The following is a 25,188-nucleotide window of genomic DNA, read 5'->3' as shown; positions in this document are numbered from 1 at the left end:
TTTGGAGTGAGATGACTTCCACTTATGCGTTCCTGTTATTTAAAGGGGAAAGCAGGGTGTTTGGACAGGAATGAAGGCATCAATATCTGATACCCCTTTTGGCAGGTAAGCCAAGAGCATGAGTGGGAAGATCTGCCAATCTCGAGGCATTAAATATTTCTGCTTTGACTTACACCAGCTCCAAGCTGTTGTCAGAAAAACGATTAGCTGCTTACATCCAGACACTAAGCCAAATCCTGGCTCCAGTGAGGCCAGTCATAAAACTCAAATTGATTTCAGCAGCAATAGAAATTAGTCTCCTCGGCAATGGTCAAGACAGAGGAATTGGATGGCAGTTTCCTATCACCTGACAATGTAAGTTTATGTTAATTCACCCAAGGCTGTGATATTTTGAAAACTGGTGTGTGATTTTACATACAGCACCAGGGCATGGCAGTACAGCACTAGGAGACCAAGTCTTGGTAGCTACTGATAGTGATTTCCAAAGTTTCCTGCAATTTCAGATGACTATCTTAGGAACTGAGAGACATGGAAGTGCTGGCTCCCAGCTGTGCATGACTGACAGTCTATGTCATATCACTTAGTCCTGAAAATTTGTTCATTTAATTACTCAGCCAGACTGAAATATTAAATGCTGTTTCAGAATTCTTTATTACAGTATATGCTTTCCAGTAACTGCCTCACTTGTTCTCCACTAGCAGTGGAAGAAAAACCCTCCCCCTGGGTTTTTACTGCCTGTAAGAGTAAACACCTCTTAGAAAGAGATTCTTTTCTTTAGCCATTTTCTGTTTCTGGCTGCATTTATATTGGTCTCAAGAACATGTGCAAATTGCTGTGGATGTTCTTCAATGTCCATTTAGATTTTCTCCTTTCCTTTAAGGAAATGCTCATGGACCATATTTTTTTATTTCCTCTTTGCTTTTCATTTCTACATAATTTCCCATCGTGACTTATTTTCAGATTCCATTCTGCACACATATGAAATAAGTTACATTTTATTCTATTCTAGACCTAAATTCTACATTCACCATTAATCTCATAGGTTTCCTCTTAGATTGCATAAAAAAATCTGCAATTCAGAGTCCTGTCTGCTGTCCTGTGATAATTCAAGTCTTAGATTTATTATATTTGCCAACAGTAAATACTGTATCCATTTTTAGAGAATGATCCAATCTGCTTGTGTTTCCTGATCTTTCTTCTCATTCCTTTGTTATGATATGCTTTTTGCCTCTTAATTGTTTCCATATGAAATGGCCTCAGTCACAGTGGCTGCGATGAATAACGTCCATTTCAAACTCTCAGGGTTTTGGTCACAGCAGATAACCATGAACTGGTTACTCCCTGCCTTCAGCACCACTCCTTATGGACAAGTAATAAGTTCTGCAATATTGGTAAGTGACAAACACCAAAGAGCAAATGTTGCAGGCAAAAGGCAGCTTGGTTAATGTGATTTCTGCCCTTTTAGCCAATAGTCTTCATTTCACTTTTAAGTTCTGAACAGACATGAAATTTTTTTCCAGTATGGCTGAATACCATTAGGAACCAACCTAGGTTCTCTCCCATGAACTGGGTTTAAAATGTCTTTTTTCTAATAACTGGGGGAGTCCCTTTTATGTTTTATATACTGAGGCTCCTTTATTAAAGTATAAATCTGAGCCCCTTCAATGAGGCAGAAAGCTCTGCTGGTTCTTCTGCATTTCATGGCTCAGTACAGGGCTGGATGCACTTAACTGGGAGGTGTGAAGGAGCATCCTGGAAGAGATGGAAGCTAAATATATTCTGCTACAAGATTTCTTCCATTCCACTCTCCACCCCCAGATCCCAGAGACTACAATGGCTTATGCAGGGTTTTACATATGCAGCTAATGGTGGAGGGAGGAGAATTCCCACGGATAAAGAGCTTTAGCCCAGTACCAGCACAGCACACAGCCTGAAGTGGTGGTGGGGTGGATTCTGAGGAAAAGCCTCCCATCGTTACTTCCAAAGAGAGGCCCTACACAATTATTTTTAGGAAAGGATTCCTGGCTAGAAGGACATCCTTTCCTGCAGCTTTGATATAGGCCCCTGGACAAGGTGGAGAGGGGATGGCATTTCATCTAGACCCCTGCACTCAGTGTATTCTCTTACTCAGCTCCAAGGGGCTTCCTGGTCTTGGGAGTTTATTTTGCTCCAAGCCACCCTCTGACAGTGTGTGTGCCTCACACAGCTTGCAAGGCTGAAGTGCTGTGGTCCTTCCAAGGCCAGGTGCCTGTTGACACACTTTCCATCTTTTCTGAGAGCATTGCTTTCTGTGTAGGAAGCCCAGCTCCACAAAAACACAGAAGAGCAAATAAGAGTTTCCTCTCATTTGCCCCTGATTTTTTGCTTATATAATTCCACTAATTTCATTTGCATGAGGACAAAACCAGACCTCTAGTCTCTTGGTAGAAATTATTTTACAGGGCCGTTATCCAAACCAGAAGGCCAAGCTGGAGTCTACTTCTCATGCACAAACCACGACAGCAGAAGTGACATGCAAAGTGATTATTTTATTCTCACTCTATGTTTTTTATGCATGTTTATGTATGTTGAGTGCAGTGAGATGGGGGCAGAGAACAACAGCCAAGCAGCCTTCCCTCTTCTGCCCGTGATTGTCTAGCTCACTGGCTTTATCTCCACGTACACAAAGGGAAATGAAACCATTAAAAAAGAAACCTGCAAGCTGTAAACTCTGAGAGAAAGAAATTACTGTTGGTCTGTCAGGTCTGTAGGTGAATTACTTATTTATGTAGTTCAATAGATCTAATATTAATCACAGATGAAAGACACAAGTTAAACATGCTTTGCAAACACACAGAATGCCCTCTCTTTTACTTGAGAATGGGTCAACTTAAAATTGTTCCTGGACAGGCACAGATAATCGAGTGGGGGAGCAGAAATGAGGATCAAATGAAAGCAACTCAAATTGCTTCTAAAAGTTTCAATTGAGTATGCTGCTATAAAAGATAACACAAAAGCTAAAAATCGTGGCTCAAGCTCAATTTTTTGCAAGCAATCATAAATCTTAACTTCAGCAGCTTTGTGTTCGTCTAGGGGCACTGGACAAGTGAAAAAAAGTTGACCTCATCATCATGTGAAGTTTCCTATTCCTGTCCCAAGTTGTCATTGGTAAAAGCCCGCAGCAAAAATTCCAGTTGTAAACAGTGATGTGCTGCCAATGTTTCAGCAAGGGTAGCCCGCATTTTTTCCTCTCTGCAGCTGTAGCACAGCTTGTGCATAAGGGGCTCCGTGGCTCTGGAGGAGAGGGATGCAGACCAGACCCCCAGCCCTCCCTTCGTTGGCTTCTCTGGTGAAACATAAATGCCCTTTCTCAGGTGAGACCAAAGAGGGAGATGCTGTAATTTGTAATTTGCTGCAAATGAGAATCACAAGGTCTTGTTTCTGTGGAGCTGCTCAAGGAAATAGGAGCAAGAAGGCCTTACGCTCTCTTGCACCCCCTCCAATTGCACAGCACAAAGATGCACCTGCAGGTTTTGCACCCTCACAACTCCTTCTCAGAACTTGTGGCACCTTTCCATACCGTCCTTTTGGGAGGGAGACACTTGATTTTTGGGTGGCTGACCATATGAGTGATGGTGCAGATGTTCCTGAAATGTGGGGTGAAATTCAGCTCCCCAGACAGCTGTGGGTTAGACTTCACTGCAGAGCTAAAGGACGTGATGGAGCAGAACAATGAGTTCCCTTCCAACACATCTGCCAAAGGCAGCAGGCACGTGCCTCAGCATGCAGCTCCCACTCTCACTTGCAGGATGGCTCCTTCAAATCTAGTTTTAAAAACAGGGGGATCAGTGACTATTTATTAGCTGTCTCACTGTGTGCCTGACAGTTTTCCTTGGTACAATTAAATATGTCTCCAGGATGTATAGTAAGTGTCAATTGAATTTTTAAAGCATCATGCAGACAATGTATATGATGTGGAAAAATACACTTCGGATCTGGTAGCCCGTGACTGAAACAGACAAAAAGAAAAAAGGTCTGGGTAAAGAAAATCAGATAAAAAGAGCTTTGAAAAGAATTTCAGGGATAGTAACCTCCCTTTGAAATATGTCTGTGCAGTCAGCGTCTTGGAGAACCTTGAAAATGTTTGTATTTTTTTCCTGCTTTATATCTGTAAAAATACCCCACTCATTTTTTCTTCCCTTCAGGCCTAGTCAATATTGTCATTAAACAACTGAAAGACCTCTTCTAAACAATTGGAAAAACTGTGCTTGTAAAACTGTGCAAATACCTGTTTCCAAAAATAACTAAAACTGCTGTGGTTTCAGGGACACAAGTGATGCATTTTGAAATAGGACTAAATGTTTATTTACATGAGAGAGCATGCTAGCTCTGGTCTACTGAGAAAATAATGGGCATTAAACCCTATACAGCACACAGTCCAGTGAATAAAAAGTAGATTAGAGTGATTTAGTCATCTACCTTTTCTTTTTAAGACAAACAACTCACATTGAGGCTGAGCAAAAGAATAACTATTTTCTTAACAAGTCATCTGTTTTGATTTTAAAACTCTTAGGACTTCTTTTATGTAATGGAAGATAATGAGAGGCACAGCAAGAAGCAGGTTTATTGCGCCCTATAGAAATGTATCAATCCAAAGGTGGAATGTCACTTCCTTAACTTGCTCTTCTCTGTGTCACTGAGTTGATGTGATGAGGCTTTGGTACAGTCCCACCCGGCCAGTGGTGGATTTCCTTCAAGGCAGAGGATGTCCCAGAGGTAAGAAAGCTGTCCCATGTCCCCACCTGCCTTCACCGCCCAGTGAAGGAGATGGCACGAGAGGGAAGAGGCAGAGAGAAGCAGCCTGAGCAGCAGAGGGCTGTGATATTGCCTGCTCGAGCAGCTTGCACTAATTTGAGCAGCCCAAAGGTCAGGACTATTTATGCAGATAAAAGGTCAATGGCAAGCTGGCATGTGGCTGCAGGCTATCTTGGTACCCACTTCACCCGGGGCACTGGTGCAGGCTTCTGATTCACAGTTTGTCTTTCTGCATGAACTTTCAGGCCAAGCTTTGGCTGGGAAAAAAAAATCTCTGCCATGGGAGTTGACACAGTTAGGATCCAGATGCAATTTTTTTTTTTTTTTTTTTTTTGTGGCTCAGGCTCATCTGTAGCTAAATCAAACCTGTGAATCATTATTTATAAAGGCAGCCAAATTCTGAACTGTTTGCTCAGTATTTAATCGGCCCTTGTGTTGGATAAACCCCTCTGAAAGCATGCCTGAGTGGAAATAGAGGAAAAAGTGAGTAAGATGCTCAGGATGTGACCTGCTGAAGGAAAGCCAGTGAAAAGCCTACTGAATTCAACAGAGGTGGATTCTTCAGCTGTCAGTGTGTGTGGACATAAATCTCTTTAAACATGCAGGATCTTAGAGCACAAGACTTAATGACAGGGTTTGAATTTCCAGAACAGTTTCAGCTGAGGTGAAACAATGTATGTTTGGGTGAAAAAGGGAAGTAGATATACTAAATTAATCTAGTCAGGTTCTACACTGTATTTCAAATTTTACAGTCAATAAGTACTTCACCTTTGCTGTGGTGAAAAGGAAAATATATTTTAACTTTCAGTTCCAGAAGTCTGTTTGCCTGCACTGGTTTTAAAGAAAATCATTTGACTTCTACTGTAAATCAGTCCCATATGCCCTGGTCCCCAGTAGGAAGTATGGAAAATATTTTGTGACATTTAATTACTCCAAAAAAAAGGTAACGGGAAAGCATCATTACATCGATTTGTTTTTCATCACAGAGGTATTTGGCACCATGCCCTAATTAAGGCTGCAGCAATAACTCTATTATAAGCAGTGCTTTGCCTCCCCCAGGAATTTTTTAATAGTTACCTATGATTCTGTCCTTTTTGTTTGTTAATAAAGAAATAATATGTCAGGATGAAAACCTTCCATGTAGAAAGCCACCAAAACGAAGAGCCTTCAGATCCAAAAAAGCATATTTTTCCTCTTATTTCTTCTTGTCAAAATGGAGAATTACCAAGTACTTCCTTGACCACTGTCTTCCTAGATCTTCACATGAGGGGAAGTTTAAACAGTTGCTTGGATGCATCTTGTCAAGCTGTGATGATAAGAACTGGGTGGTGCTTCTCACAGAGAAAGGCTTCTGCCCCATGGTTGGGAGAGCTGCTGACTCCTGATGGCTTCCTCTTACAGCTCAAAGGAAAGAAAAAGAAGCCTTTGCAGAATCTGAAAATATTGGAATACATCCTGCAATTTCCTGGACTTTATGCTGCCTTTTGTAAGTGTTACAGTATTATTTCCACTCCTAGGAAAACAGAACTGTACTAAAGATGATGACTGTGGGATTTCTGTTATCTCGGAGTAAATATGGGGTTTATGCTTTCCCTCCTATTAAAGTATTTTAGAAAGTGAAACACAGAAAAAGTAAGAGCTTGCTCAGAGTTTGTGTGAGGGCCATCAATTCTTGTACTTCAAGAACACGGTTCAAAAATGGGATCTCTTACTGCCTCAGCCCAGGCAGCATTCTCATCTTCCAAAATGAAACACTGGTGAGATGAAGACCTAGAGCTAGGTTATTCTCATAGGAGCACAGAAAATACTGCAGGTTTGTGGACAATGTTCCATCAGAAATCCTCATAAAATGGAAGCAGTTTCTCTTTGAAACTAAGAAAAAAAGAAAAAGATTGTGAGTCCCATTGGCTTTTTACTCTCAATACTAGTCTAGAGCACAATATTAGATATTGTCCCTTCCTCCGGCCTCTCAGTTTTATGTGAGTGAGCACACCTACCTGCCTTTTTGGACTCTCGTGTCTTGTTTTGTGTTGGTGAGTGGTCACAATATAGTTAAAGAGTCAGTTTTAGGTCACCTGAATCAGCTTTACAACATCTAGTCTTGAGGAGGGGAGCAGTGTAATCCCAACAACAGAGCTCTGTATCTGCTGGCTGCAAACTTGCCTGGCTTCTCCAGTGGGTCTGGTGCTCCATGGAAGGCACCACACTGCTAGAGCTGCCCTGGTACTCCTGTCTGAGTTACCTAAAAGCTGGTTGGGATATGCCTGGGTCATGTTCAGCATTGACACATCCATAGGTATATTCTGAGAGCAGGTAATGCAGTCCCTTGTGCCAGGTACTGCTCTTGTACGTGCTCTTCCCACAGAAAGTGAAGTGTGGAGGAATTACCTGTCCATAGTCCCCAGGGGAAGAAATGCTATGCCCATGATTAGGGGCACTATGCAGTGCAGGTGTGAGTGCTCTAGGGACCAGGCACAAAGGACAGGTCAAGGCTTCCAACATGCAAGGAGAAAGTGCAATTATTCCCACAACCATGTTTGTATTCGAGGAGGTGTCTTCCATCCAACACAGTCCATAAGCCTCTGGGTATTTCTTTCCACTGCTGCCAACCAGGTGAGGTGGGGGTAGCCAGTTCTCAGCATTCTGGCTTGTTTCATCAATAGATGCTCTCAGGATACCAGAAGCTGAGATGTCTCATTTAGCACCTTAAAATTTTGTAGATAACTAAGTTTTTCCTTGCTGAGGGCTGAACGGGCCTTCCAAATACATCTGGGTGGATAAATCTTGATTTCCATCTTAGTTTTATGCCCATGAAGCTGGAATTGAGGCCTTTCTCAGGGGGGCAGGTTCTGTTACAGAAAAGTTGGAAAAAATCAGACCCATTATGGGAAAAGAGCCATGAGCAATTTTCCTTCTGTATGCAGCAGTGAAATGCTAAGTGTTAGTACTTATGATAAATAAAGAACTTTTTTCTTCTTATCTCAGAAATTCACTTATAAAATTTGCAGTTAATTTCTAATTTGGTTGTTCAAATCATCACAATAATCTTGAGGAAGCAGCTATAGCATTTTTGTACCATGGCACAGCATTCTGCATACATCAGTCCAAATGATCCACTAAAGTTATTATTAAAATGATAGAACAAATTGCATTTACACAATATTAAATATACCACAAAGAGTAACTGTGAAAATTGCTGGCATATACAGCTCATCTAACCTTGGCACTCAAATTGCTTTTCTAATTTGCTGCCCTAATCCTTAAACTGTACTTTTGTAAAACTGTATTTTTGTGTTGAGGGGGAAGGAAAAAAGCAAAGATCACAAACATTGACAAATTTATTAAATTACATAGCAGAGAGAGAAATTATCATATTGAAAAGACAGAGCTGGTAGAACTATACCTGACCATTGCAACAGAGAAATTACCTTCATTTCCCATTATTGCTCTGTCAGAGGTGCCAGAGTCACAGCCTGCAGCTGGGGCCAGTGATTTGATGTATTTCCCTGCCTCTCGTGGCACATGCAGGCTGCAGAGAGTGTCAGCTAGGCTGCTGAAAAGTAATTCTGCCTCTCTGGCTACCCCAGCATACCTGAGGATTGCTGGTTTACCTACCTGAGGTTGCCAACAACCCATGTGTGCAAGGGGCAAATTCCCCCCTCTGGCATTAATTTTGCCGGGGTGTTCTCTTTAATGCTTAGTAATGGCACTGGAAGTGTTGGTGTAATTTCACGGGTAGTGTAATTGCAACTTAACTTCGTGGCTGATCTCTTCAACAGATGGAAGCAGGGTGGGGGTGGTGATGAAACCCACAGGAAATGGGTGCTGCTGTAGGAAAATGCAGATGGAAAAAAGGAGACACATAAGAACAGAGAAATGGAAGAGAGGGAGAGTGAGAGAGATCAAGGAAGCAGGAGGCCTAAGAAACACACAGCAGAGGGAGGATGCTCTGAATGACCATTTCTTTAGAGAAAACTAAATGTAACTAAAAAGAGAATGAAGAATTTCATTCAAATTACAGATACCAAATCCTTTAAGGGACATACACAAAAACATACAGGATGGCGGTCAGGTTCTCTGGGACCCTTGCATTCAAGTCCCTGCTCCTCAGCAGACCCTTAAGCCATAATTAATGAGCCTTCAACTCACTCATGCTGTGGCCCTCATGTTTCCCATAGCCTCCATGCTTGTAGTGGCCAGTAGCAAACTCCAGGAACAGGACTCAGTCAGAATTTGCTATCTCAATACAGCCCTTCCACATATTTTTCATCAAATCCCTCAGGACCAGTTTCACAGAAATGCAGATTTACAACATCTCAACAGATTCCCTGAGCCTGGGCACCTGAGCAACCTAGGTGCCACAATGTTTTGCCTCTCTGAGGTAGTGTGAGGATAAAAGGCAGATGCCAAAGAGAGGTCTTGGCACATCAGGCTCAGCACCACGCACCTGAGGGCAATCTGTGGCCAGGCCCCAAGCTAAGGTATCTACAGGAGATGGTTTTGCTCCACAAAATGCACCAGCACTCTGCTCTGCTCCAGATTTGAGGGTGTCATAGGAATGCACCCTGAGTGCTGCTATGCCATTTTTATCCCAGATCTAGAGCAGGTGATGAATTTTTTTTGGTCAAGAACTTTTCTGCACAGATTCACGCCTCTAGAAGTGTAAAGAAGTTGGGCATGTCAGAGCAAGCCTTAAAATTGAACCAAAGGGGGTATCAGGGAAGAGGAAAATTCAACTGAAGCTCAGCTGTCTGCATCCAGCATAGCCAGACCACAGGCAGGGATTTGCTCCTGCTTCCTATGGCAGTGGTTGGAGGAAGCACGGGTAACAATAACCTTGGCAGTCATTGCCTGCTCTGGGAAGTAATTTATTCATCCAGGTACACATTACACATTGAAAAAATGTTATCAGAGTTTGAAAAGACAATAGTTCAGATGTGCTTGATTTGTGGAGTATAAATACAGGTAAAGGCAAAGGAGGCTTAACAAAGCAGTGCATCACAAAACAGTAACTGCAGGTAGATTTCAAGGCTGAAGGCCAGCTTTTATGGTGCTGTTTTATGTACTGCCTATGAACACCAAGCGAGGATGAGAGGCACTGTACTTAATAAAGGGGTCCTTGATTATTTTAAGAAATTAGGCCTTCTTCTGTTTTTCCCCCTCCTATTTGCTTCTGAATTCAGTGGATACAAGATCCCGAAAAGAAAGCAGCCCTGAGAATTTGAATTAATGTTCAGGAGGAAAAACTCACAGAATTTTTGTTTTCTGAGTTCATTCATGCCAGTCCCATCTCAAGCACATCCTATTTCTGTGGCCTATAAACCAAAGACTGTGAAGAACTGAGATGAGTAAAACCTCTTTAGTGAGAGCCATTGCTGTAGTTTGAGTCCTGATAAACATAAAAACTATTTGTTGACATACTGTGTAAATATCAACTAAATAATTATTTCAATAAATGTGGAAGTAGGTTGTGATCACATTGAAATGGGATTGGTATTGTGATTTTTGTTCAAACTTGGGTCAGAAAACTTTAACTCAGGCCCCCAAAGTTTAATAATATATTTATGGTCCTGAAAATGAGTGCTGTGCTTTTCACAGACGACAGGTAGATTTGCTGTCACCAGACTCAGCCAATATTGCAGCTCTGTGTTGAATTATCTTTGAAAATACATGTGCAAGTTTGAAAATTGCATCTGGAACCATTTTTCCAAATGCGTCTTACAGGAAACCCTTACAAGACTCCAGATTTTTGCTCAGAATTGCTGGCCACCTGTGCTTAGGCACGGGACCAGGACATATGCGATTCCTAGCAGGGGAAATGGGGGAGGAAAAGGGAAAATGTCGAAGAGGAGAGGTTTAGGTTGGACGTGCGGAGGAGTTTCTTCAGAGAAAGGGAGATTAGACATTGGAATGGGCCGCCCAGGAAGGTGATGGTGGAGTCACCATCCCTGGAGGTGTTTAAGGAAAGCCTGGATATGGCACTCGGTGCCACGGTCTAGTTACATGGTGGAGATCGGTCACGGCTTGGACTCGGTGATCTCAGCGATCGTTCCCAACCGAACTGATTCTGTGAAATCTATTCTTTTCAACCACGCTACCAAGCGATGAAGCATCTCTAGCCTGCAGCGCGAGGTGGGAATTTTTCTAGACTGTGGTGGATACAGAGCGAGTCTCATTTGGTAACTCTGTGTGGGTGAGGCTTTCCGGTGCGCAGCACGGAGACAGTGGCTCGAAACGCTGTAGCAAAGGCGCTCCGGGAGACGCGGCTGCCGCCCTGGGCCGGGGGCCGGGCCCGGCGCGGCGGCAGCGGCTGCTCCGCGGGGCTGCGGGGCTGCTCCGGCCCTCACGCACTGCGGGCGGGGGGAGGGGTGCCCGCCTTCCCAGCCCAGAGTGTGCATGTCCGAGTGACGCATTGCAGGTACGAACCCACCAATCAGCGCCCTCCTTACGGAGTCCCCACACTCCTCGGCATTTTTTCCTAAAATCCTCTTCCGCACAGAGAAATAGTCCCTAGCCCCGGTCCCCGCCCCCCTTCTCTCGCTGCCCCCATTCCCCGCGCCGTTTCACAAGCGTTGCTTCCCCCAGTTCTCCGCAGCTCGCTCCTTCCTGCGCCGGGGCTGTGGGGCAGAAGGAGCGGCACTCGGGGTGCGGGGTGCCCTGCGAGGAGAGCGCGCAGAGCCGGGACTCGTTTCGCAACCCACTTCACTGTCGGGGGAAGGGGAGGGGGAGGGAGCGGCGCGGAGCGATCCGGGCGGTGAGGCGGTTTATGAGGCGCCGCCGGCGGGCGGGCAGGACTCAGTGTGAGGCGAGCCGTGCAGCGGGAAGGTCGCGCAGCGTGCGCCCCGTGCAGCCCTCAGCTCCCACCGCACCCCGCAGCCAGGCCGAGCCACCATGGTGAGTTCCCCGGGCACGGGGCAGCCGCGGGGTCCGGCGGGCGCCGCTGCGATGCGGTGCGGAGGGATGGGGGCGGCTGAGTTCGGTGCAGATGGGGGGCGGGGGGGAGGAGGGGGGGTTGGCTGCTGTGGGGCGAGGTCGCGGGCAGAAGTGTGTGGGGAGGGATGAAGCTGACCCTCGCCGCTGCCGGCGGGCTCAGGCCGGGGCGGAGGGTCCCGCTCGGAGGCGCCGTTTGCGTGGGAGGAAGTGGTGGTGGCGGTGGCGGCGGGTCCCGCCCGGGTCCCTTTCCCGCCCTGGGGCGTTGGTGTGGATTCAAATCCAAACGGTCCCTGGGTCGGCGGGAGCGCCGTGAGGCGGCGCCGGGCGTTGCCGGGGGGAGCGACGGATAGCGGTCCCTCCTGGGAGGGGACCCGCAGGCTTGGGAGGAGGGGGGAAAGGAGCTTGCCACGATGGCACCAGCTCTGCTTTCTTATCGCTTCCTCCCTCCCTGCTCTCGGCGTGTGCTGCTGAATGAGGCAGCCTGAGCTGTCCGGCTCGCTAGCGAGGTGTGCTGCGCCTGGTCATAATAATGCACTGCGGAGCCCAGCAGCTTCTGAGCAGCATGATGATGAGGGGCAGGCTGTGCCTCACTGCACCATCGCCCTCCTCGCTAGACCTGTTGTCAGCTCGCGTTGGAGCCCCTGTCGATTCTGTGGTAGCGCCATGCTGTTGGTGGCTCTGTTGGATAAGGGATTATTTGTTTTTTTGATTTTTTTTTTTTAATAATTTTTGCTTCCCGTTTTGGTCATTGCGGAGGACAGTCCTGCGTTTTTAATATTACTAGCGAGGCGTTTAGAATTGTAATCCACTATCGAAATAGAACGTATTTTGTGATATCGGAGAATGGTTTCAAATTCAGTCTAAAGGATGTGAGTTTAACGTTTGTTGGTTTTTTAAAATTAGAACAAGTGGATGCTGAGAAAGGTACTAAAAGGAGCATTTCTGTTGCAAAAGCAGCACCACTGACCACTTAGTGCTATCTCTGCATTAAGAGAAGATGCAGTAGAGTGGAATTGTCTTCTCATTCATTATATTCTTCTGAGGAATCAAATGACTGTCAGCTCATCACGTTTAATGTGAACGATGGCTACTTAAATTTTAAGGGTTTTTGAAATGCTGTCTCCGGGCAAAGAAATTTGGTGAATAGAAGCCTGAATTTATTCTTTAGCTTGAATTGTGAACTTACACAGCAAACCGTCCATAAAGCAGGGGGGAAAAACCGGCAATGAATGTAGTAACAAAAGACTTACTGCATTTAGTCATCATCTGTGCAGAACCAAAAATGGAGTATCTTCAAGCAAGGTCCGTGTAAAAATGGGTGTGTCCAGGAGGCACAGTGACACTTTGACTGTGGTTATAGTTCATCCCGACAGACCAGACTGGCTCAGCCTGTGACTGACCAGTGTTGCCCATACGAGATAAGACAGAATTATTTGTTCCCAAAACAAGCTAACCTACATAAACCTGACTTTAGTCCATATAGTCTAGTCCGGTTGTTGTTCCTTAGTCATTCCTGCCAGAGCAGAGCTGTTCCCTCAGGTGCGCCTGCGAAGCGCAGCGAGGAGCGAGGTCTCGGAGGGAAGCGGTGTCGCCGGCCCTGTAGCTGCGCCCTGGGCAGCGCTCCCGCCCTGTGACTGCGCCGCAGCCATAGCGGCTGTGAGGGAACTCCACCTCTAGAGGCTGCGTGTGCCACACAACGGCCGCGCACACGGCACAGCGGCTCCCCTGCTTTCCCGGGAGCTTTGGCTCCTTTGTCAGGCCCTCCGCACAGCCTGCGCGTGGGGGGGATGGGGGCTGTTGCAATGAAAATTCAGGTGCTGCAACGTGAATCGCAGAAAGCCACGTCAAAGCTGCGATGGCATCAAATGAGGGTTTCGGGTGGTTCTCGGCCGCAGTGAGGGCATGTCCGAGCTCCAGCGTGGGCGCCTCACAGCCGGCGTTTGACAGCACGGGGACGAGTGTGCGCGCTGTCACGCGTGTGCTGCACCATCACAGAGCGCTCCGGGAGGCCCCTCCAGGAAAGCCACGGCGGCCTGCGAGCGGCAGGCAGGGCTCCGGGCTGCTCCCTCCACCTGGGTGGCACGGCAGGCTGCGAGCTGGCAGGCTCGCTGGCTCCGCCTTTTACTGCTGTTGCGCAGCAGCGCCCGCAGAGCCCGGCACTGCAGAGTACAGATGGTGTTTGTTCAACCTTGCCCCACCTCCCCGCTTATCTTTCAACTGCTTCATACCTGTGCCTTCTAATAAGCTTTGTGCTCTTCTCAAACACTGCACCTCTTACAGATATTGTCAGAGTTCATCCAAATTCGTGGTTAGGGATCTTAAATTGCTGGAAGAGCTTATAAAGAAGAAAGAGTTTGGGAATGCATAACAACTTACATACTGCTATGTCATGTCTCTGTATAAAATTGTTTATATAAAACAGTATGTGACTCAACTTTGTAACCCATAAGTATTGACCTAAATAAATAAACTAGGTTCTTACTGCTTAAATCTGATCTACAGTTTTCAATAGATATAAATATCTTATGGAAATGTAGCACATCATTCTCTTGACTCAAACAATAAAAATGTAAATAGCATGCAAAGGTATGAGTCTGTGTTAATGATACTCCGTAGCCAGGGGAAAATCTGTTAGGCTTCTGCTAAGTGACCAGCAGAACACTTCCATCCCAAGGCTTGGTTTTGAATTGGTTCTGTTCTCAGCAGTACTGCTGCCATGCCAGTCTTTTCTAACAAAAGGTGGAACCTGCATGGGAATATTCCTGCAGCAGAGATGAATCTGTAGCTGCCAATTCCCATTGCTGCTGCAGGAGTTGCTCAGTAGTGTGGTCTTGGTTCTTAGAGTAGGTGAGCCCCAGCCTGAGTGTGGCCTTACCTTGGGCCCTTGCTGTCCTGTGTGCACAGAGGGCTTTGTAAGCAGTTCAGCATTTGTACCACTGCTCAAGCAGCCACCTTCACTTCTGTTACAGGAAGAATAACCAGCAGCTGGTAACTTACATGTTCCCATGCAGCATGAAAATGTAATTGAAATTGGCAAAGTAAAAATTGACAGGTATTGTAAATGAATTTTTCTAAGTCTTCCCCTGACAGATGCTAATGTGGAGTGAGGATTTGGTGGGCATAGTTATGACAAAGTTTTTCAGTCAATATTGCAGTAATTATAAAAAAGTTGCTGCTTAAATGGTCACAACAGGAAAGAAGCTAAAAAAGCAGTGGTGTATTTCTGTGGTGAATATGTCTTTTCTGTATTTTTTTTGCTTCAGTAAAGAGCTCAGGAAGTTTCCCTTAGGAGGAGGTGTGTTATCTTGTTACTGCAACTCCACTCAAGCTATCCAGAATTTGAAGAATCATCTGGTTTGAGAACACAGGGAGAGCATTTCTACAGTCCTCAAACGTGATGCCCTTTCAAGAGCAAAGTTCATTTTGGGTTTGGCCTGAAAGATTGATGGTTTTCATTGCTATCAAATCCAATGAATTCAAAACTGGTGAGAGAGGAGAATGAGGCATACACTGGAGCTTACCCAGCTGATGCAGAAATTGTCTTAGACTGCAGAGCCTTTCTCTGTTGTCCATGTTACCTTATGTTAACTGAGTCAGTGCAGTCAATGGACTAAAAAAAGGTGTAGATAGGCTGTATGCCACTGAAATGACCCATTTGGACTGGAGCTGGTGGCTTGTCTTTTACAGCCAGGTCTTGGACATGGAGTTTCATGTAAATCAGGGGATGGTTTCATTCTATTGAGGAGTATGTTTTTCTGATTTAGCTAATCTGCCTTAAAATTGGCACTTGGAGGTTACTGTTGCCTTACTGAGACCTAAAGTGTTTTGTGTTGAAGCTGAAGCTGGTAGTGTGCTGTGTAAATGAGTTTTTCAAACCAGTCTGTGGTTCTAAAGGGGCCTTGATCTTGCTGGCACTGCTTGGGTTATTGATTGATTGGTACACGTGGTAATCTATTACTTGAGTGTACGGGATATTGCAGGGTCTGGAGAGGATAAAAGGCTGCCAGTTCTACTTAGCAAGCAATCCTGATGACTTTTGAGCTTTATTAGAACTATTCTAGAATGTTACAAATCAGTCCTGAAGAGCAATTACCATACTCAGAGGCCTCTACAAGTCTGTCTTATTTTGCCTTGAACTTTTGCTCCAACTCTAATCATATTCTCTTTTATTGCAGGCTGATCAACTGACAGAAGAGCAGATTGCAGGTGAGGTTTTTGTGTGGTATTGTTACTCCTGCTTGACCTGGCACGTCTCCTAATCCAGTGACAGTCTGTGTTACACAAGATATTTAGCTTTCTTAGATACTAAAGTATTATGGTGGAATGTTTTAATTTGTCACCTAATTTTTAAAGGCTTATCTACTGTAAAAGCACCATGGATATAATGAGTTCTAGTTGTGCAGTTACTATAGTTAAACAATCCTCACAGCTTTTCTGGCTAGTAAACTGGTGATTATTCTCTCATGACGACAAAATTGTCCCAATTGCAGACTGAAAGGGGGAGTGGGGCACAGGGGATGACAACAGATCTGGTGAAGGCTTGGAATCTGCAGTGCTTTTTTAACAGAAGGCAAAAATAATTTACTTTGCTGTCTCCTGTCAGCAGAGATGTTTGAGTGGCTCTTGTTGATGACAGCAGAGACTGGCTTTCATGATGACAACTCTTGATATTCCATATTTGGAACTGTATTGTGTACTTGGACACAAGTGTTGTGTGTGCTGCTCTGATGGTCTGGCACTTGCTCTGAAATGCTTAAATAAATATGCATCTGTTATATCTTGGTGTTGGCCCCCTAGAAACAGGTTATGTGCCCTGGCAGCCATTTACTGATGGCAACAACTTGGGGTTGTTATGTCCTACCCATGCAGGCTGCACAAACTCATCGGTCCCATTGCTCTCAGCAGACTGATCTTAACTGCAGTAATACATGGGACTTAAAGCTGGTAATGCAGAATTCAGCTTTGCCACACATGTTCAAGAATGTCATGATTTTGATCTGACAAGTGTATAGTGTTAATACTGGAAAGTCTTAGTGTGCATAACTGTCCCCTGAAATTACTTTAGAGGATGTTGGGTTCTGCTGAGCTAATAGTACCAGGGCAGGCATACGAAGAACAGCCTCTGAGATACTTCTGTTTAGTTATGGTGCAGCTCTTGAGGACACTGTATTAAACAGAAGTGTCATTATGAGCTGGTTTGTTTTTGCCATAATTGCCAAATCTGAAGTGTTAAGAACATTCTTCTGTAGCTTTTAGTCTTTAGAAGCCTGCTTTTACTCAAAGGAGACTAATTATGGTTTTGTGGAAAGTCCTTAGTCTATTTACTTGTTGCCATGGTAGTGTCTTACAAGTAAGCACAAGCCAAATTTAGTTCAACTTCGGGTTGGTTTTTTTTTTTGGGAACTGGCCTACATAGCATAAGGGTTTTGTGATCAGTTTAGTTAGAGCAGGCTTTATCAGTTGTCGCTGCTGTCTTTCCAATAATGGTTCATTGTTCTAATTGTTAATTGTCAAAGCTTTATTAGTTGATGTAGCTAATTATGGAATATAATCAGGAAGCTTTTTAACACTACCTTGGGATTAGTGTCAACGTTATGTATTCAGTAATGATCATGTACTCCTCTGAGGCAAAAGTAGATATTGATGAGTCTGTCATACAGGACCAGAGGCTTTCAACTGCATGGAAGGATTAAAAGTATATCTTAGTGGCCAATGTAAAAAGGCCTGCCACTTTCTGGGCAGCTGTGATGTTTTGTTAAGCAAATGTATTTGCAAGTAAACCATGAACCTCGGTTGTGCCCACTGGTGGTGTGTGAAGGAATCATTCTCAGCACTGCTTAGGAGAGGTTGCATCTGGTCTTGCATGGGAAAACTCTTAAAGACACAGTTTAAATGGTACACAGAGACTGGCTACAAGAACTTGAGCCACCACCATTCCAACTGAGCTTCCCTGGGGATCTGTAGCGTTTGGTTTGGAGGCACTCATAGGAAATGGTACTGCAAGGCAGAGGTGACATTCCATTGCCATTCCTAAGACAGAACACCAGAGTACGTAAAGCAGCCACTTCCCCAGGACTTAAATCCTTCCCCCTCTGCTGTGAAGCATCACAGTGCAGTTGTTTAAGGTTCCAGATGGCATTTCCTGTGGAACATGCTGATCAAATAGCACTGAAGCTTCTTGTCAGTGTAGGTCGGGGTGAAAACCTTTCCAGATTTTGTTTATATGAAAGACTGATACTGAAAGCCAAGTAGCTACAGAATGGTAATAGTGGCTGCAGTTTTATTCAGTAAGAACTGAAGTTGCTAAGTGGCTCTCCCTTTGGGTAAGTGTTGTATTACAGAGGTAATGGGGTCAGGACTACCTGGGTGGTCAGATGGCCGAGCAGCCTGAAGATTCTTTTGTCCCAAAGCCAGCTGGCCAAGTGAGCTGTCCTTCCCCTGGAGTCCAGAGTTCTGAATGGGCTCTGTGTGCAAGCAGGCCTATGTGTGGTGTTCACTGCCTTGTTCCTTTAGTGTGCTGTGGTTCTCTGTTGGGGATTTGGCCACAACAGGAATTTAAAATTTGTCATCGTAGAAACAGACATGTTGAAGCGTTGAGGTCCTGCTAGCTGTGAAGAGAACAATTGACATTCTGCTATGAAAGTTCCAGACATAGCTGGCTAAATTGTGTAGCAGTGGATATGGTAGTCCTGGTTCACTGAACATATTAGGTCACTGAAGGTTGCCCCTTCATTTGGAAAGGTGATGTGGTGCACAGATGCCTCAGAACTTATGGCTGCTTAAAAGAACATTCTGAGCTGGGCTCTTAGAGTTCACATTGTTGGATTAGCATGTCTTTCACGGGACCTGGAAGCAGTCTTTTTCTCAGGATGCAGGATGCTTTTCAGAAGAGTGGAAAGGCTGAGACCGTGTAGCCTTAGCAGAAACTTTTCATTTTTGCCAGTTTGGTATGGAATAAAGAGGATTTGCTTTATATGCTATATGGAATCATGGTGTTTAAGTGTGCCTGGTATGTTTTATCACCTTATGTTGCAGGATGCCAGAATTGAGTTGCTCATTAGACTTCAGTGTTTCATAGGTGCCTTCACTAGCCATGGCTGCAAATCCTCCAAAGCTATGCCAGGTTGTTATTGTTGTAGTCTAACTGCATCTGTGTATGTTGTCACTCCTTTGTTCTAATTACTGGAGGTGGTTCCTGGAAGTGGTTAGAGAGGTATTCTAGTGGTATTCTTGACTTGATTCAGCATTTCAAGCAGGAATAGGCTGTTAATCTTCAACTTGCTTTATTTTCTTTATGATTTTTAGCTGGTTGCTTCTTAACCTATTGCAACTTTGAGTAAAAGAAGGGTAGAGTTGCCCTTGGAATGGTTGATAATACACCACTAAAATGCCCATCTTACAGAAAGCAAGTCTTTGAGTTTTGTATATGAATGAAGCATAGCCCTTTCTAAGCAGAGTCACTGCAGTACTGTGAAATGTGCTTTATGTTGGGTTAGTGGTGGTTGCCTTTCACATGAAGGATGAAGAGGTTAACAGCTAAATGTTTTGAATAACGCTTGAGCACTTGACTCTTCATGAGGATGCAACTTTCCCCTTTTGAGGTTCTTCCATGATAGAATGTGAATGTCTACTAGGATTGACCCAAAAGCATTTTCTTCCCTGGTGTAGGACCTTAGCCCTAAGAAATCTGTTTGTTGCCTGCAAGATAACTAAAACTAGCCCCCAGAGACCATTTGGAAGGAATTCCAGATATAGGTTGTATCTCCTTGTTTCTGCTTGGTGATTTTTTACATACTGGCTTGAAACTGTTTCTACTGGTCCTGTGGTAGCCTTGCTCTGATTCTGTTGGGCTAAACAGTGGGGGTTGGCTCTTGGGACACTTGAGACTTAAATGTAGAAGAGTAGTGGGGTTTTTCCCCTCTGTGGGATGTGACTGTGTGACTCTGGTGTTGTAGCTGTATTCATGAGCTATAAAAACCTATCTTTATAGTTGAATTTTTAATACTTGCCAGCTTGTACTCACCTCAAGAGTTTCAGAGTATGAAGTAAAGGCTTCATCAGGTCATGTGGAAACACAACTTTTACTGTGACTGATTCTGGTCTGGGAAACCCACCATCTGAAAGCTGGCTGCATGGAAATGTTGAAAAAAAACCAGTAACTGGAAATAGTTCTGATGCAGGAGTACCCTTGAGCTGACAGGCTGTCCAGAGCCATGATCTCTGAGATGGCTGGAAAGCTGGGAAGGGATCGGAAGTCTGCAAAGGAATGGACAAGATGCTCTTGCTTAACTGCCGTGTGTGTGTGAGCTTGCGCAGTGCAGTGAGCTGGTTTGAGGTCTGTGGCCAAAGACAGATGGCATGGATGAAAACCAACTCCATTTTTGGACTGGACAATTAAACATGTTATGCTTGTATTAATATTCCTGGCCACGGTACAGCCATTGTGTAGGGGGTTAAGAGATGGTGTTGAAGCACAGCAAAGCAGTCTTAGGACCAGTCAGAAACATTTCTGTGGAGGCTGTTTCAGGAAACAGTAGGGCTGGAGCAGTTTTGTGAGCAGCCTTTCAGCATGAAGACTCCAGTGGCTTTCTTCTTTGAACCATTGTGGTAGCATAAAATGTTCAGACATCTGTGTCCAGCGGAAGTGGCTTATATTGAGAAACTTGGGTGTAGTTTGGTCTGATAATACCTTTTTCCGTTGACTCATCTCTATCAGTAATAAAAGTGCTATTCAGCTGTGGCATACGTACCTTTAAAGTACCATTTTCAATTTTCTCGTGGCAGTTCCATATTGTTTTATTTTGAGATGCAATTCCTACCAAGGATGCGGATCATTGTAGTTGCAGACAGCTATTTCAGCGCCATATTAGGAGCCCTTATTCAAGATAGACAGTAACAAACATCTGAGTCTTTTGGAAATGGATGACCTTCCATCCTAATTTAGGTCAGGCTGTGGTTCATCAGTAGACTGGTGGGTGTGTTTTCAGATGCTGATGTTGCCATATTGCCATTGCAATTACAGCAGGCTGAACAGTGTACCAAAATTTTCTTAAAGACTGAAATCAAATTTTGTAACTTGCAGCAATCAGTAGCAGTGAATTTGATTAACATTTCAAAGCTTAAGGGATTAACTTTTTTTTTCTGTTTTGTACAGAATTCAAAGAAGCTTTTTCACTATTTGACAAGGATGGTGATGGTACTATAACTACAAAGGAGTTGGGGACAGTGATGAGATCACTTGGTCAAAACCCCACAGAAGCAGAGCTACAGGATATGATCAATGAAGTAGATGCTGATGGTAAGAACTTTACTGATCAGTAAATTAGTCAAGTGCCTAAACCATATTTTTCTAACAACGATTTTTCAACCTTTCAGGCAATGGCACAATTGACTTTCCAGAGTTTCTGACAATGATGGCAAGAAAAATGAAAGATACAGATAGTGAAGAAGAAATTAGAGAAGCGTTCCGTGTCTTTGACAAGGTACTGTAATGTCTGCGTGGAACATTTCTGTTAAGAAAACTTGCTCTGCTTCTAACGTGCTTGCTCACAGATCTGAGGGGTACTCTCCTGTCACAGAGCCTCTAGGCTGGGCAGTCACCCTAAAGCTCAGCCTACTGTGGTGGTATGGGAAAGTCAGAGGATTTGTCAGGATAGTAGTAAGTGACATAATTTAAAGTACTGCTCGCTGTGATACTGAAATACTTCCAGATGACTGGCAGGAAATTGTTTTAAGTATTTAAAATGTTAATGTTGTAAGTCTTATGTAGTCTTTGCTAAGTAAATTGCTAAAAGAATCTGAAGTTACTCAGCTTACTTAAGATGCACCTTGGAGCTGAAAACATGATGTGAAGTGCCTTGGGGTGTGGGAAGGAACACTTCAGTTGAGTTAGTGTACACCAATACTTCAATATTCAGTGTCCCAACTCGTACTGGGATATGTACAAGTGATCGATCTCTGAAGTCCTTGTGGCTTTATGCTGGACTCCCATGAAACAGGCACATCAGATAAGTAGCTTCTGTTCTGAGAAATCACCACTTGAACCACAGTCATGTGATTTAGCAGGCATCCATCACCTAAGAAGTTGCAAAAGGGGGTGATTGCATTGTTCATGGTTTAAAAATGTCATAATAGGACAGTCAAAGGCTATAAGCTTACAGTGCCCAAAGACATTGGACAGTGCTGAAGATATGCTTACAGCTCTCACATACCTTGAGCAAATGCTGGTGCTTAAGGCTGTGTTACCTTCTTAATGCTCAATTTGCTCTGCAATGTTCTTAAGTTATAGTTAAGTCATTAGGCCTTAGGCAAGTCTATTCCAGTGTTCCTTTTTCTCCTCCCAGGATGGTAACGGTTACATTAGTGCTGCAGAACTCCGCCATGTGATGACAAATCTGGGGGAGAAGCTAACAGATGAAGAAGTTGATGAAATGATTAGGGAAGCAGACATTGATGGTGATGGTCAAGTAAACTATGAAGGTAAGGAGTTGTTAATTGTTTCTTTTGGTGTAGCACTTGTCATGCTCGTACTTGTGCGGGTGCTGTTAGCCACACCAAGTTTAAATAGGGCAGTGTTCAGACAAGTTCATCTGAACACACAGTGTTCCTTTTAGCTAATCTTCAATTAGTATGTACATTGTGTACCTCTCAATGAGTTTAAGTGTTATTGCTGCCTTTGTGCCAAAGGCAAAAAAGGGCTATTTGGTTGTACAGGGTAAGAATTGACTTTGTAAATCTAATGATGTCTAATGACCATTAGAATAAGCAAGTTGTCAAGAGATGTTCATGTGCTGTTCATACTGTTAACTAATGCATGTTGACCTGGCTGTGGGATGTCACTCATTTGTCCTCAATGCTTTTAAAATTACTTGCTGATGAAAAGGGAAAGCCTCTAAAATATGCAGAAATTTCAAGACCTTCAGAAGATACTCTAAATACATTTATTTCATGTAAATCGGCTACAACAGTAATTTCTTTCTATTTCTTCCTTTCTTCCTGACATTGAACTGTAAATGAAGTCATGCAAGCAGGAGTTCCTTTAGACAGTTGTTTGCAGCTGAGACACACTAAGCTTGACTTTTTAATATGTTACAGAAAACATCTAGGGTACTTTCAGATAATCTGTGCTATTTCTGAGGTGTAGATATGCCTTCCCTTTAAGGCCTTTTTCATTGTGGCCTAAGGGTACACAGACATCTGTGAGTGAAAAGTAACTTTTATGTACAAGGCTGCTGCTTCATCACTGTTTGAGTAGGCTGTTCAGAGACTGGCACTGGAGAGTGTCTGTGTCCCGATTGTTTCCAGTTGCTCTTTCAAAGCTTGAGCAGCCAGTTAACTCCTCTTAGGTTCTGGGTTTCCTGTCATTATTGTACCTGAAACTATGGTTCAGCAAGATGAATGTAGAATCCTGTTTTGTGGGTTCGAACTTAAAATGGTTTATGACTAAGCATTGAATCAGTTGCTTGCTTAAAGCCAGCCAGGCAAAATAAAATACTTAACTATTCCTCTCTGGAAAATAAAAGTTCAAACCAACACAAAGTCTGCCTGTACAGTTTCTTAGTTGATTGTCACTTCAGTGTGATTTGTAGGGATCTTTTAGTCATTCTTGGATATTTTGTCCCCATCTGTAAGTCTGTGGGCATAGGACCCTCTAATGTTTTGTCTTGGAAGTAAGGCTGTTATCCAGTTCACTGATGGACCAACTCTTATGGAAAAATAAAGGCCTTTTGCCATTAAAAATAGGAGGAGTTTAGGTGTGATTAGTGAAAAAGAGGACTGTCTTGAAGATGTTTTTTTGACTGTAACTGAAAATGCAGTTTTGAATCAATGTTCAGCACTAGTAAGGCCACTTCTCAGATCTTGCAATTAATATTTTTTTCCTTCAAATAACCTATGCAACTCTTTCCTTTTACAGAGTTTGTACAAATGATGACAGCGAAGTGAAGACGTTGTACAGAATGTGTTAAATTTCTTGTACAAAATTGTTTATTTGCCTTTTCTCTGTTTGTAACTTATCTGTAAAAGGTTTTTCCCTTACTGTCAAAAGATTATGCATGTATAGTAATTAGAAGGCCATTCCTCCATGTTTTTCTCCTTTATCTTACTGTCATTGTTCTGATTTTTGGAAAATTGATCTAAGTAACAAATGTTGCATGTGGCTTACTCTGGATATTTAAGCCCTTCTGCACATCTAAAGTTAGATGAAGTTGGTTAACTGAGGGAACATCTGGATTGTCTATTAAAAAAGTAGCTTTCTCTAGGAAACTTAGGTATGACTAGTGTGACAAGTTACATAAAGTAAGCCAGGGTTTACCGTGCATTAGCTGATCCTTAGTTCAAGCAACATGCTGGTTCTAGTTCTCGAGTACATAGGAGTTTTTACCCCTTTCTGTGATGGGAGGAAGAGGACTCCTGCAGCTTACCTGCAGGATAAAATGATGTGAATAGCATATATCGTGTGGCTAATGCACTGTAAAAGTCATTCTCCTAGCTTACTTCACGGTAACTTGTTTGTGGCCATACCTGTAACATGTTGTTGAAATGTGGAGTCTTAACGTTGTAGACGATTGACAGTCAACAATATGAAACTTAAGTTGCACTAATGCAAAACGGGTGATTTATCCAGGTACTCGTACACAAGTTTTTTTGTACTGCTGGTCCTGTGCCAGAAAACATTTTCTCCTCTTGTTACTATGCTTTTTAAACTTTGTTTAGCCACTTATTTTCAAAAAAATCTGCTTATGGCACGATTTGCCTCAAATCCATTCCAAGTTGTATATTTGTTTTCCAATAAAAAATTACAATTTACCCATACTGTTTCAATGTATCCTTGAATTATTTACAGGAATTGTTCAATGCAGTTGCTGCTCTGTGTTTCAGTATGTAGCAGTTTGGTTTGCTTATGCAATGGATTGGCTGTCTTAAAATAGCTTGGAAGGTGAAAACTTAGTCCTTAAACTCTGGCCCTTAATAGTATTGTTGACTTGAAGAAGCTTTCTTACTAGTAGTTTAAAATGTATTTTACAGTCTTGTGTGGAGCTTGGTGCTTCAATAAACTTACCGTAGTGACTGGCTATGCCCACTATCTGTAGACATTGTGAACTGGATGTTGACCTAGTTCAATAGTTGACCTAAAATTAAAATTCCTTGTTCGGACAACTAAACCTGTTTGCTTTCTTTTAATTATTTTGGAGTTTATTCCCTGTCAGTTGCTACATTGGGGTAACTTAGTCTCACACTTGGGCTTTTCTGAAACTGCCATGTCTGAGTTGCCATTCAGAATGCAGTCAGCTCAAAGTACAGAGGAAAACATTCTCTTCCTCATTTCTTATTGAGCATGACTGTGCTTCTAGCACTAGTTTTCTGTCAAGGTTTAATTTTTGTTAAAGTGGAAGACAAACCTGGTTTCTACCAAGGATGAATCCAAGAACTCAAAAGAATGCCAGAGGCTGCTCGTGCCCA

The 25,188-nt window shown here is 43.5% G+C and overlaps 1 protein-coding gene and 1 long non-coding RNA gene across 4 annotated transcripts in view; both read left to right on the top strand.

Moving 5' to 3' along the window:
- LOC141728502 (uncharacterized) overlaps positions 1–10,410 on the top strand; it is a 37,324-nt gene extending 26,914 nt beyond the window's left edge. For all 3 annotated transcript variants that reach the window (XR_012579478.1, XR_012579477.1, XR_012579479.1), the window contains exon 4: positions 6,050–10,410. This is a non-coding gene — a long non-coding RNA (uncharacterized LOC141728502). The remainder of the gene's footprint in view (positions 1–6,049) is intronic.
- A 1,119-nt stretch (positions 10,411–11,529) lies between these two features.
- On the top strand, positions 11,530–24,540 carry CALM2 (calmodulin 2). The gene is made up of 6 exons (XM_074537210.1): positions 11,530–11,688; positions 15,903–15,933; positions 20,882–21,025; positions 21,103–21,209; positions 22,071–22,206; positions 23,642–24,540. Exons 1-6 carry the CDS (start codon positions 11,686–11,688, stop codon positions 23,668–23,670), a joined length of 450 nt encoding a protein of 149 aa, XP_074393311.1. The 5' UTR covers positions 11,530–11,685; the 3' UTR covers positions 23,671–24,540.
- Positions 24,541–25,188: the final 648 nt, after the last annotated feature.

The sequence above is a fragment of the Zonotrichia albicollis genome, chromosome 3 (assembly GCF_047830755.1).
Source record: "Zonotrichia albicollis isolate bZonAlb1 chromosome 3, bZonAlb1.hap1, whole genome shotgun sequence".
Classification (NCBI taxonomy): Eukaryota; Metazoa; Chordata; class Aves; order Passeriformes; family Passerellidae; genus Zonotrichia; species Zonotrichia albicollis.
This window is presented reverse-complemented; position numbering and strand designations above follow the sequence as displayed.